At 38.0% G+C, this 13090-nt stretch overlaps 4 protein-coding genes across 5 annotated transcripts; 2 read left to right on the forward strand and 2 right to left on the reverse strand.

The window, feature by feature from the left end:
• LOC18789242 (pectin acetylesterase 9) lies at window positions 91-1692 on the forward strand. Its single transcript, XM_007226706.2, has one exon. The coding sequence runs from the start codon at window positions 123-125 to the stop codon at window positions 1332-1334; it is 1212 nt and encodes a 403-aa protein (XP_007226768.2). The 5' UTR covers window positions 91-122; the 3' UTR covers window positions 1335-1692.
• On the reverse strand, window positions 1770-5726 carry LOC18793115 (14-3-3 protein 7). The gene is made up of 7 exons (XM_007222123.2): window positions 5361-5726; window positions 3975-4281; window positions 3502-3589; window positions 3254-3363; window positions 2964-3112; window positions 2170-2204; window positions 1770-1980 (listed from the first exon to the last, which is right to left on the reverse strand). The coding sequence occupies exons 1-7, from the start codon at window positions 5425-5427 to the stop codon at window positions 1975-1977; spliced, it is 762 nt and encodes a 253-aa protein (XP_007222185.2). The 5' UTR covers window positions 5428-5726; the 3' UTR covers window positions 1770-1974.
• LOC18788695 (non-structural maintenance of chromosomes element 3 homolog) lies at window positions 6204-9913 on the forward strand. 2 transcript variants are annotated; one of them, XM_020565643.1, is made up of 6 exons: window positions 6204-6600; window positions 6705-6951; window positions 7251-7403; window positions 7717-7822; window positions 7920-8034; window positions 9337-9913. In XM_020565643.1, exons 1-6 carry the CDS (start codon window positions 6553-6555, stop codon window positions 9376-9378), a joined length of 711 nt encoding a protein of 236 aa, XP_020421232.1. In that variant the 5' UTR covers window positions 6204-6552; the 3' UTR covers window positions 9379-9913. The 2 variants fall into 2 exon arrangements, with proteins under 2 accessions (XP_020421232.1, XP_020421237.1); XM_020565648.1 differs by lacking the exon at window positions 9337-9913 and having other exon boundaries at window positions 6240-6600; window positions 7930-8034.
• On the reverse strand, window positions 10085-13031 carry LOC18791086 (5'-adenylylsulfate reductase-like 4). The gene is made up of 4 exons (XM_007222907.2): window positions 12409-13031; window positions 11416-11603; window positions 11200-11324; window positions 10085-10973 (listed from the first exon to the last, which is right to left on the reverse strand). The coding sequence occupies exons 1-4, from the start codon at window positions 12589-12591 to the stop codon at window positions 10528-10530; spliced, it is 942 nt and encodes a 313-aa protein (XP_007222969.1). The 5' UTR covers window positions 12592-13031; the 3' UTR covers window positions 10085-10527.

The raw sequence follows: 13090 nt of genomic DNA on the forward strand, positions 1-13090 counted from the left end.
TTTCTTTCCTATTTTATCTCATCTTTGTTATTTCTTTATAAATACCTCCATATTAGAGAAGAATACTTATACGAAGATAAGTTGTATGCGCGTGAATTAGGTAAAGTTGAAGACAGAGCGGCATGGCTACTAGAATGATGAATGTGAACGCAGTACTAGTCGCCATCACCCTGGCTCTGCTAACTTGCGGGCCTCGGTGCATTTACTCGGACGACCAGCGGCTCCTGGTGAACATGACTCTGGTCCGGAATGCTTCGGCTCTCGGAGCTTTTTGCTTGGATGGGAGTTTGCCTGCGTATCACCTGCACAGAGGATTCGGGGGTGGAGCAAGAAACTGGCTTTTACAGTTTGAAGGTGGAGGGTGGTGCAATAGCACAAAATCATGCTTGGACAGAGCCAACACCCGTAGAGGATCAACACGCTACATGAGCAAGTGGGAGGTCTTCTCTGGAATTCTAAGCAATAATGCTTCTCTAAATCCAGATTTTTACAATTGGAACCGTGTGAAGCTTAGATATTGTGATGGAGCTTCATTTGCTGGAGATGCAGTATATAAAAACGGGACGTCGTTGCTCTATTTCAGAGGGCAAAAGATTTGGGAAGCAATCATTCTTGATCTTCTGCCAAAAGGTTTAGGACAGGCAAGAAAGGCTCTGCTATCAGGTTCTTCTGCTGGGGGTTTATCATCCTTTTTGCATTGTAACAACTTCACTAAATATTTACCAAGCACTGCCAGTGTGAAATGCTTGAGCGATGCCGGATTCTTTCTTGACGAAAGAGATATAAGTTCTAACCACACCATGAGGTCTTTCGTGAAAGATGTTGTTTCTCTACACGGGGTAGAGAAGAATCTGGATGAGAACTGCACCGCCAGCTACCTTAATTTTCCCGAGCTGTGTTTCTTCCCACAGTACGCAATGAAGTTCATTACACCACCTTTTTTCATATTGAACTCAGCTTATGATGTTTACCAGTTCCATCATATATTGGTGCCGCCTTCAGCTGATCCACAAGGCCACTGGAATCGTTGCAAACTGAATCCGGCAGCGTGCAATCCTCAACAGTTAAATGCATTGCAAGAATTCAGGCGTGGCATGATTGTTGCTGTGGGATTGTCCTACAAATATTCGAGACGAGGAGGCTTCTTCATTAATTCATGCTTTGCTCACGGCCAAAGTGAGTCTCAAGACACGTGGTTTGCTGCAGACTCTCCAAGGGTTCACAATAGGACAATTGCAGAAGCAGTAGGTGATTGGTACTTCAACAGAAGGGCAACAAAGGAAATTGACTGCCCATATCCTTGTGTCACTACCTGCCATAACCTTATACCATAAACTCAAGCCCTTACAAGATTTGAGAAGCTATCCAACATTTTCAAGGAGACAAATTTCTCTGGAAGCTTCACAAGGAAGAAGCAAGAGTACAAATATACAACACAATACAAAGTGATATACACAGCTTACTACAAAGAAGGAAAACAAAAGCAAAAATCTTAGTGGAGTGTATATATCGTTTTTTTAATTAAAGAAATGTATATTTTTTTTTGGAGAAAGGCAATCAGGTTTTTCTCTTTACAACTACTTCCAAGTGCTTTTCTAATAATATGGATTCTTAATAAAAATTTCAACTTCTACCAATAAGGCTTATAATGAGAAGTACTTCCTACGTAAGCACTCCTATTTCCCATGTAAATAGGCCAAAAAGATTGTTGTGTAGTAAACAAGGGCACTTCAAGTAACTAGTGACCGGCGCTGGCAACAAGTCAAAGGTTTGATCTCTTTCAATGCAATTATTATTATTATTATTATTATTTAAATCCAAGGGCCAAGAAGCGCCATGATTAAATAGACAATACATACAACCCTAGAGTCACTTTCCTTGTACTACAAACTTGGTAATCCAATGAGTCATGCGCCCTATGTTGCTCCATCTACACGAAGGCCAGTCCCAAATAATTACTCTCCCTTATCCCATCTAACTCTGCAAATTGAAAACTAATTAGTGATTAACTGAAGAAGGAAATGAAGCAATTTAGAAAACAAAACCAGAAAACCAGTGTTAGAAAATAAACAGCTAAGTAAGGGTGGCAATGGCATTTCGCCAAACATCTAGTCCACCAAATGACACTGCAGTTTTCTTATGGCATAATATAATATTCTTCTGTCTTACCTTTGGAGGGGGTTCCTCAACTTTAGATTGCTCACCTGACAATTCAATGAAAGAATCAGCAATTATGAATTAAATGCATGAACTCATAACAAATCTAATCTGTTCAAATACAAAGCAAGAACAAAAAATTGTTTAAGGCAGAGAACATAATCCGACGGAGAAGTATTTCTTAAAGTACAAGCCAAAAAAAAAAAATTGAATGTTGCAATGTCAGTTTAGATATATATATATCCAGAAATTCTTAATAGACAGATAATACAGATGAGTCTCAGCCCGGGGGAAAACTCAGCTTATCAATTCAGATCACATTGTCAAGAGAAGGCACTAGTAAACCCAATCTGACATTTTCAACATGTGCAACTTTAAACTCGACATTGATGGAAGTCTCATACTTTAGACACTGTTTCTAAGCAGTTCCTAAATTCTACCATGGTATGAAGTGCACAGCAAGCTAACATCTTCGATTTCACCCGAAGGAAAGACCTACGCTACGATCAGGGAGATTTTGTCCCACTATCATGAGCTCTACTTTCTACAGAGATATGCATGATGTGCCATATCAATGATAATTAAATTTGGATAACTGAACTCTCACATCACATTTCACAAAATTTTGTAAACTTGCATAAATATCCTTGTTATATGAGAAGGTGCAACTAAACCAAAGTTAAGCTAAAATCCATATCTAGTAGTTCAATTATAAATCTACAACACCCATAATTGAAGATATATCATCAAGTTGACACAAGATTCAAGACAATGCAGAAGGAAAAAAAAATTATTCATAAAATTACCTCCTTCCTCTGGCAGATCTGAGGTCCACAATGTGAGATTATCCTTGAGAAGTTGCATAATAAGGGTGCTGTCCTTGTAGGATTCTTCATTGAGGCTGTCAAGTTCAGCAATTGCCTCATCAAATGCCTGCTTAGCTAAATGACAGGCCCTGCATGATGCAAAATTGCAATTGAGACATAAAAGTGGTGACTCACTACAGTAAGAGTAAGCATTACGGAACTTACAAATAACGGGAACGGAGAAAAGGGAGAGAGAGAGAGAGAGAGAGAGAGAGAGAGAGAGAGCAAACCTCTCAGGGGAGTTGAGAATTTCATAGTAAAAAACAGAGAAGTTTAGAGCCAGGCCAAGTCTAATTGGATGGGTTGTGGGCAACTCAGAGTCAGCAGTATCGTTGGCAACCTACCGCGCATATGTCAGTTTCATTACAATCTCATTCTTAATATCAGAATATAACAAGATAGAGAAAGAAGAAGAAAAGAAAAAAAGGAAAGTGAAAACATGATAGAGAAAAGGGCCTCCAGCATGGAAGTTGAATACCTCATAGGCTTTAAGCGATTGATCAGCCACTTCTTTACGATCATCACCAGCTTTAAATTCAGCCAAATATCGATAGTAATCTCCTTTCCTGTCACGGGGAACAAGAAGGATCACAACTCAAACCTCTCTCTCTTTCACACATAACATCAACTTGCATGGTAACAAGGTATGTCAAAAGGAATGGGCTTTGAAGTAAAGATCCATCCTAACCTAACACACACAAAAAGTCATCAAAAGTAAGAAATTCATAACCAAATAGAAGCACCCAAAGCAAATACCCCTGTTTTATGATATCCACTAGGGTGAAAAACAAGTTGAATAAGAAAAAAGCAATCATGGTCTTTTTGGCTGTATGAACTATGTAAAAAATAATTCTACTCTCTCTCTAAGCTGAAGAAAATATGCTATCAGCTTGCATAACTTCTTAAGCTTTTAAAGTTTCAACAGAAGAGGAACGGAAAAGTAGCTCTCACATCTTCTGGTAAAAAACAGTAGATTCCCCTGTTGATGCAGATGGAAGGAGGTGGTAATCAATAACTGTTAAAATGTCATGGCAAATTTTTGCAAGCTCATCTTCAACCCTCTGCCTGTACTCCTTTATCCTCATAGCATTCTGTTCACTTCCCTTGGCCTCCTCCTTTTGTTCAACGGAAGACAATATCCGCCATGACGCCCTTCTCGCCCCAATGACATTCTTATACCCAACAGACACCAAGTTCCGCTCCTCCACAGTCAGTTCCACATCCAACTTGGAAACTTTCTTCATTGCTTCAACCATCTCTGAAACAAGAAAACAAGAAAACAAGAAAATTGATGCATTACACATATATGCAATTGATTGTGGGCTAATATCCTAAACAATACATAAGCTGTCAACTTTATACCAAGTGATAAGAGTTCCATCTTGACTTCAACTAATTAAACACATAGTAGAAATGAAACCACCAATGCAAAAACTATTTGCACCGCAAACGACTTCAAAACTCAAAGCAGCAGCAACATTTCAGAAAGTTATTGCAAGAATGATAAGACTAATACTAAGGCTCGTTTTGGGATTGCTTATCCTGGAAGTACTTCTACTCATAAGCACTTTTAATCTTGAATTTTCATAAAAAATTCAATTGCTTCCTGGAAAAGCACTTGGGAGTGCTAGAAGCACATAGCAAGTGCTTCTCCAAAAAGCGCTTCTATGACCCAGAAGCGCTTCTAATCTTTTCTGCCAAACATTGTCAAAAGCATTTTTAGTTCTCAGAAAGTGCTTTTAACCATTCCAGAACCAGTCCCAACTAGGTCCTTATATTCAAATTGAGATCCATTTAAATGCTAAACAAATTTAAAATAAACCCTTTCCATTAATTCTCAGATAATTACATATGCCACACAAACCAAATAAGTGGTTTCCCATTGAGTCTCAAAATGAACAGGTGAAGAATTGGGGTTTGCTTGTAAGGTGACATATTTCACAATCATTCTTGTTTCACATAATCATGCTTGTAAACAACTGGGATTTTTTGGCTCTTGCTGGGAACACCTAATCATTTATTAGTATATCACTTTTTTTCATTTCCTCCCCTTTCAATAGGATCGATCACCATCAATCAAAATGAAAAGAAAAGCAACCCAATATTACAACATTTAATCCATACATCTGCTAACTCATAAATCGCTCTTTGGTGCATGAAATATTAAAAATGAATTCCCCAACACTAAGTACAACTTGCCCAAAATTAATAATATTATATATACAAAGCCAAAAAGATGATATTATTATTATCATTACTGTTCTTATAAGACACATAAATTCTTAGAAATGGGAAAAAAATAGTGAAAGAATGGAGGTCCATGCAAGAAGAGCATACCATCATATCTCTCGGCTTGCTCAGCAAGCTTCGCCAGGTAAACATGTTTCTTTCTCTCAATGTCCATAGCTTCTTCTCTCTCTCTCTCTCTCTCTCTCTCTCTCTCTCTCTCTCTCTCTGTGTTCTGTCTAGAACTTGGTTTTGGCAACTTGGAAACTGGTATTGATATGCTCTGTTCTGAGAAGGAGGGTCCAAGCGACCGTTGGATATGATTAGTGGAGGTTACAGGGAGTAGGATCAATGGTGTGAAATGGGTATGGAATTTGGAAAGATGGAATTAGGTCCGAACGAGGATCACATGGGTTAACGTGGTTGGGTGCGATGTTGACCGGGACGACAGCCACTGAATCACTCATGGTTGTTTGATTGAGAGAGAGGTTCAGACTGAGATTGGTGAGTGGTGCATTACAAGTCTGTAAGTGGGCTCCACTTTGTATGGTTACAACTTACATGTCGTCAACTTCCTTGCAATCTTCAATTACGTTTTTTTTTCTAATACAAGTGATATTGCAAGAGACAGAAATCCAACCTATGAATCTTGAGTGCAAGAATAAATATTTCTAATAATTTTTTTAATTTTTTTTTTAAAACATAACTTTTAAGTTAATTTTTGAACATTAACTTTTGTGTTTCGAATTTAAAACTATTAATTTGTAAATTAATGTATTTTTTAATTGGACTAGACTTTATTGGCTGAGTATATTTAGTTTGTTGTAAATAGATAAAGTCCAAAGTTGATGCAATAAGTTTGTGGCATAGCATTACTTTTTAGAGTTGTTTTTAACAAGTGATATTAAAAAAGGGTGACATTAAAACATAAAATATCGGACTGTCACTGTACTCTTTTCTTTTTCTAAAGTTAGCTATTAAACTTTGGAGCTTCAAAAAACACTCATATCGTTAGTTTCATATTCAATGTCCACTTTCTTGAAGGAGATTATGAATTCAAATCTCCAAAAAGATAATTGTTGGAAAAGAAAACAGGCTCAGCCCAGCCACCGGGCCCAACCTTAGCTACGCCCTCCCTTCCAAACGGAACCCGCTAAAAGAAAACCTTTCGCACTACTCAACCATACTCGCTCATCGGTGAGGGCACATTTTCCCGCCATAAATTCCCCCCAAAAAAAAAAAGGGGGCAGTAAGGGGATTAGGGTTTTAGATTGAAGAAAGAATTCCCCAAATTTTCTCGATCATGTCACAACCGGTGGATGACCTGTCTCAATTCGATATCTCCAAAGAGGTAAGCACACAAATCCCAAACTCTCAATCTCAATCTCAGCCTCAGAGACAAAGATTTCTGCAAAAAGCTTCAATCTTTGGTTGTTGGTTTTTTTTTTTTCTCAGGAAAAGGACAAGCTTGTAGCAGAAGTAATCCGCTACGTGCTGTTCAAGACGCACCACAACTCGGGCTGTCCAATAAAGAGGGAAGAGCTCACTCAGCTGCTCACCAAAAACTATCGTCAGCGAAATCTTCCCACGCTCGTCATCAACGAGGCTATACAGAAGCTTTCCACCATCTTTGGCTACGAAATGAGGGAGCTTCAAAGGTCTCGTCCCTCTTCCACTAATCAGGGACGCTTTTCCCAACAGAGTAAGATTCGTATTAATTAAGCTCGAAGTTGTGATTTTTTTCGTGTTACCTATTATTTTCCGCAAAATAATTGATGGTTGTGATTTACCAATCTCGGTTGTATACTCTATGTATGTGGGATCCATGTGGGATACCATATGAGCCAATGTTGGCCAAAGTAATATATAATGGACGATTTGGGTGATATGGTCCCTTTTGTGCAACCTCAATTTTGAATTGTGCATAGTGTACAGTCCACATCATTCAGTGGTAACTTTGAGGGTTGGGGTTTTGACGAGTTTTTTTAACACGTTATTCAGGTGTTGCAGAGGCAAAATCCTATGTCATTTTGAGTAAACTTCCTTCGGATGTGTATAAGAAGTATGTTGAGGATGATCGTACGGCTCCTCTCACTGGTTTCACTTTTGTCGTACTAAGTATTGTACATATTTCTGGTGGTAAAACCACTGAAGGTATGACTGCTTCATGGTTCGTTTCATAATTATATGCTTACAAGTTAGTAGAATAGGAAGATGCCAGGATAGTTGGGATAATAGTTTGGTCGGAAAACTACTTATTTGTTAGGGAAATTCTTTGATGAACTGCATACTGGGCCATACTACATCTTTTCATATAATGATTTTGTCTAGCAAAATGTGACAGATCAAACATCATCTTCTGTTGTCTTAAAAATTGCTAAAAATCAATGAGGAAATTGTTCCCTTTTTTGTTAAATTGTGTCATATTGTGAGAGAACCTACTTTTATTCTCTTGCTGGAACTGCAGAGGATCTTTGGCGTCATTTGAGACGGATGGGATTGGATGAAAAAAATGAAAGCCATCCAGTCCTAGGAAACATAAAACAAGCACTGGAGACACTTGTCCAGCAAAGGTTTGACCTGTCTACTATGGATTGTTAATTTGCAGTTTCGTTTGAATGTCACGATATTATTGATGTAGGTATCTATCTTAAGTACTCTTTATTTTAGATATTTGCAGAAAGACAAAGTAAGTGGACCTGAAGGCCATACTTTGTTCTATGAGCTTGCTGAGAGAGCTTTAGATGCGCCAGTTAGTGACAGCATTAAAGCGTACATAGCACAGGTATCATTTAAAGATACATAATGTTTCTATAATTTGTTAATCATTATGTATCTTGTGTAGCTATAAGTAAGTTCTATTTGAAGTGTGTAGATATCTCATCTCAAACAAGGCAATAGATATTTTTTGGAAAATTTATGCATTCCAACTTGCACTATTGTCAAATTGATGAACTCAATTGGGCTCTTTGCGTCAATTCATAAGTTTATTGAAGGTACAAATCTTTGGTGTCTCCACTCAACTAATTGAAATTATGAACACTGAGAAACAAAACTTGAAAGTTTGTGCAAGGCAGTGCTGTAGAGGGAGACGTGAAATCAGCAATCTAGATTAATGAAGATGGTAACAGAAAATAACACAAGGAGCCAACATTAAGGAAAGTTGACAATGTGCACATTGGTTCACTATCCTTGAGTTCAACGGGTTTTATTAGAGTTGACTGCGGCCAGTACATAAAGGAAATAGACAGGAGTGAAAAATAAAATGCAAGAAGATTTGTGTTCTTGGTGTAGCTGCCTATCTTCTAGGATATGGAGATTAAAGTGGAACTATGGTGGATATTGATATAGGTGAGGAAGTGGTCTGAGAATAGGAATAAGTTATACAAACTGTTTGATGTAGGACAATGAGGGAATGCGAATTATTATTTTGAGGATATATGATTGCTGTAAACTTTTGGGAGTAAAGAACAACACAAAATATAAGGAACTAGAAGAGATTACAAGAAGATGGTATAATGTACTTGAATCACACTCGTAGCTTTCTAGGAATTACTCCTGAAGGCCTCAGCCAGAGAGAAGATGCATTTGCTACTAGAACATTTTGTAAGTTCATCCATACACCGAAAGAAAAGAGTGCAACCCTATGATATAAGCATAAAAGGGCACCAGCAAAAGATATTAAAGACCAACTTCTGGGTGCATCAGAAGAAAAACATTGAAAAGGAACTCTTGGGTTGCTGTTGCACAGCTGCAGTACACTGCACATAAGAACAGTATAATGGACCCAACCAAATTAAGTAAGGTCCCAAACAGGAAACCCCGACATCATCGAGCATATGTCATATTATGGTTTTTCCCGTAGAGCCTTCGTTTTCATGCCTTTGGTGGATCCTTTTGAAGGATGCTGCCACTTATCTCCATCACTGTTAGATTGCTCTAATAAATTAGCTTGGGAGAAGTCTTACTCTATGGCAAGTGAAATTTGTTTGCTTAGATTTTTTCACCCAAAAAAAAAAGGGTCTTGATTATGCAATGTTCTGCATTTGTTTGTATGTCATTCTAAAGGAACATTTTGCCCTGGCAGATTGTAAATAAAGAAGTTGGCACGGCAGATGCAGATGACTAGTGACATTCCCAACCCCGATCTGGATGTATGGAGTTATAGTTTGATGGTTCCATTTTGCTCGATATGGCTTTTTCTCTAATCTCTAAGCGAAGCTGATAATGTCAAGAAATGCCTTCAGTTGGCTCCTTGTAGGATCTGATAGGGCAGCAGCTTACATAACCCAGGCTACCTTCATTTTGTTAATCTATTTCTATTTTTATTTTTTGTACTCCAACGGGTCCTTCATGTCAGCATTTAGGTACATCCATTGTCAGGGAATTGAAAAGATGAAGTCAAGAGCTTGAGCGAGTTGTGCATTCATTCTTTTAATTAAGGCGAGAGTTGGACGTTTGAGGAGAGAGAAAGAAAAGAGAGAAAAACTTTTGCTGAACTTAAATATGAAATACTCAACATCAAACCCATAAGCCACCGAGAAGAAGACATCATCCCACGGAACGGACCCTAGTTTCACTTGAATCCGACCAGAAGATATTTATATGATTATGTGTCAGAATTTGACAGAAGGAAATGATGAATGCTTTTTGGCTTTAGCTAATAATGGAGTCTGGGTTCATAAATTGCATGTGATTTCTGAATGCTGCCAGTGCCACCCCTGAGCTAATCATATAATTGATGCGCTACCAACTATTCTGAGCAGTTTCTATAATTTAGTTCTGAAGCAATTTGAGTGGACAACGAAATTTCATGGAGGATGCTATTTTGTAGACCGATGAGAATATAACTTCCAATTAATCCCAACACAATCAAGACCAATAATCCATTACAGGGTCACAACACAGGATTTCCATCTCCATTAGGAATGATCAGAAATTTATAAGCTAAAAGCCACAGCCAATCGTTTGACAAACAGTGAACATAGGCACATTTGAGTGGCACATGAAACGGTTACTAATATTATTAAACCTATTCAAAAATTGCTGTCCAAATTCAGCAATTTGAATGATAAACATATTGTAACCTATAAAGCATATAGACAAGCAAGGACTGAACCGCTACAGCAACAAGATACAACGACATGTTTCACCTCTGTCGCATGACACCCTAATCAAGGGTGTTGAGATGATTACCGAAAGTTTCTGGCACAACACATTCTGCAGCCTCGCCGTTCATAGGATCATCAAAACCAGTTCAGATAACCGTCAATGGTATTCAGTCACTGCTGTAACCCCTGCTGGTGCTTGCATCCCCAATGGAAACTGTGGCAAGTGACTTGGATGCCCAAACCCTGGCATTCATTGCTCCTTCCTGCAAATTACTCCTCTTGCAAGGCTCTTTTAGAGAATTAAATAACTGTACTGCTCGCTTCAGAAAGGCCAACGGGTGCTCCAACAAGCTCCCCAATCTCATGTTTCGGATATTCCGTCTCCATGCGCTTTGAGCAAATGAAAGTAGAGTAGGGAAAAAGAAGTAAAGCAATCTCAGAAGCACAAAAGCAGAGGCCAGAGCTAAATATGTTTCTTGCCGAAGCATGTTCTCTGGAGATCTAGCCCATGAAAAAGGGCAGCTTTCTTGCTCAGTGCTTTCATGCTTCTCATGATTTAGTGGGTATCCGATCTTTTCCAGGGACAATTGGTCCAGCGATACAGTCTTGATGCCTACACCCATTTACTATGGTCAGTAAATATTCATTCCACAGGAAAAACAGTTTTTTCATAATAAAAATACAAAGAGAAAGATTAAAGAATGGCAAATCTTGTATTGAGAAAACATGATTTTGGATGCTGACGCAAAACACCAGAAAAGAGACCAACACATTATGCAATACTAAAGATGGTTCTCATAAAGTTCAAAATATAAACATACAACAGAGAAAATCCTTACCAGTAATATCACTGTAGAAAGCAATAAGAGAACCAGGAGTCCGGGAGCCTTGATACCGCACACGCATAGTAGAATTCAAAATGAAAATAGTAGGAAATCCATGAACTCCATACTTAGAGAGTATACTGCAAAGAATTAATCAGTTAAGTTCTCAATTGCTAGTAACAAAACGTTCACAATATATACAATATCTATATCATATAGATATTTACAAACCTTGGCCTGATAGCAGATTCTTCAAATGCAAAATGCGGGATGGATGGATACGAAGAAGCTAGGATGGAAAACGTTGGTTTAAACATCCTCGAGAAAGGGCACCATGATGCATAGAATAGCACTGCCACATATTCATGAGTATTCTTGTGAACCATATTTAATGCCCTTTGTAATGAAACCTCATCTCCCTTCAAAGTAACAATACATAATAAAATTAGAACAACAAATATATAAACGTCAAAAACAATTTCAAAGTTCACAGCCCAAAAAAAAAAAAGAAAAGAAATATAGTTCGAAATGCTAAGTTAAAAGTGCTTACTGAGTCATCTCAGCACTAGATTAATCCAAGGAATTAAGATAAAAAAAAAATGGCAGGACACTTATGCATTGCAGATTCATTCTACTATGGAATCAATACAGATTCTATTAACTCGCCCCTAAAGATAAGTTTTACAAAAAGACTTCAAGGCACTAAACTAAATGTGATAATTAAAGCATTTATAGGAGAAAATGGTTGCGGGATTCTGGTCATCAAGTGACTGTTTTAGAGATATGTATTGTTCTTGTTTGTCCAAGTAAATAATCAGAAGCCACCAAAGCATTTTCAATACAAAATTTAGCAAAACTCAAAAACCTGCAATAATCCTCTTGGAAACAGCAATCTTTGAATGAACCCATCTCAGATAGTGGCAGGCAGCTCTGTTGGAGCATTATTTAAGGAATGGGTATGCCCCATTTAATCTTTTACAATGACGATACAACCCTAATCGCAAGGTCAATGCACACACTGAAAAGCCTAACTTCTATATAAGTTCAAATAAATAAAAAAAATAATAGCAAACCCAGATACATACCAACAATATAATTCTCAATAAATTTAACATTAAAAAAATAAAAAATTAACTCTTTGTATAAACCACCAAAACATAAATTTCAATAAATTAAAAGCAAAAAACAAAAAACAAAAAACAAAAAAGGGGAAAAGATTCGTACCACGATAACACCGATGGAATCAACGGATCTGGCACCGCCGTTAGCGGGACAACTGGAATACCGGAAGCCAAAGATCGCATCGCTAACGGACTCCGTCGGGCAAGAGGTGGGTTCTGCGGCAGAAATTAGCCGGACCCATAATAACAATATCACGATCCCAGTTTGCCAAACCCTAATCCCCATTTAAGATTCAACCCAGCCCAAACGCCAAAACGAAAAATCAAAAAAGAAAAAAGAAAAATAATAGAAACAAAGAAGCTAAAAAACGGAGCTGCTCTGCAACAGCGCAACGGCGACTGAGGAAGAGAGAGGGGGCGCAGGGAAGAAAGCCCGGCGCATTTTGGCGTCGAGGCTTGCTTGATAAGTGGATTGGATTGGATTGGATTGGATTAAGATTAGATTATTGCTAATGGAGAAAAATCGGTTTTTCTTTTTTTTCTTTTTTTTTTTCTTTTTTGGATTTGTGGGGAAGGGGGGGTTTGTTTGGTTTTGGTTATGGGGTGGAGAGGAAAGGAGAGCCGAGGACCGAGACTTGGAGATATCGGTGAGTTCTTGGGTCACACTCGTGTCTCTGTATTTGCCAACTCGTTTATCAACTGGTCTTCCTTCCACGCCCATCTTATTAAAAATTATATACTTTTTTAAATATATATAATTGTATTTTAATTTCTTTTAGGGGAAT

Source organism: Prunus persica, chromosome G1 (genome assembly GCF_000346465.2).
Source record: "Prunus persica cultivar Lovell chromosome G1, Prunus_persica_NCBIv2, whole genome shotgun sequence".
NCBI lineage: Eukaryota > Viridiplantae > Streptophyta > Magnoliopsida > Rosales > Rosaceae > Prunus > Prunus persica.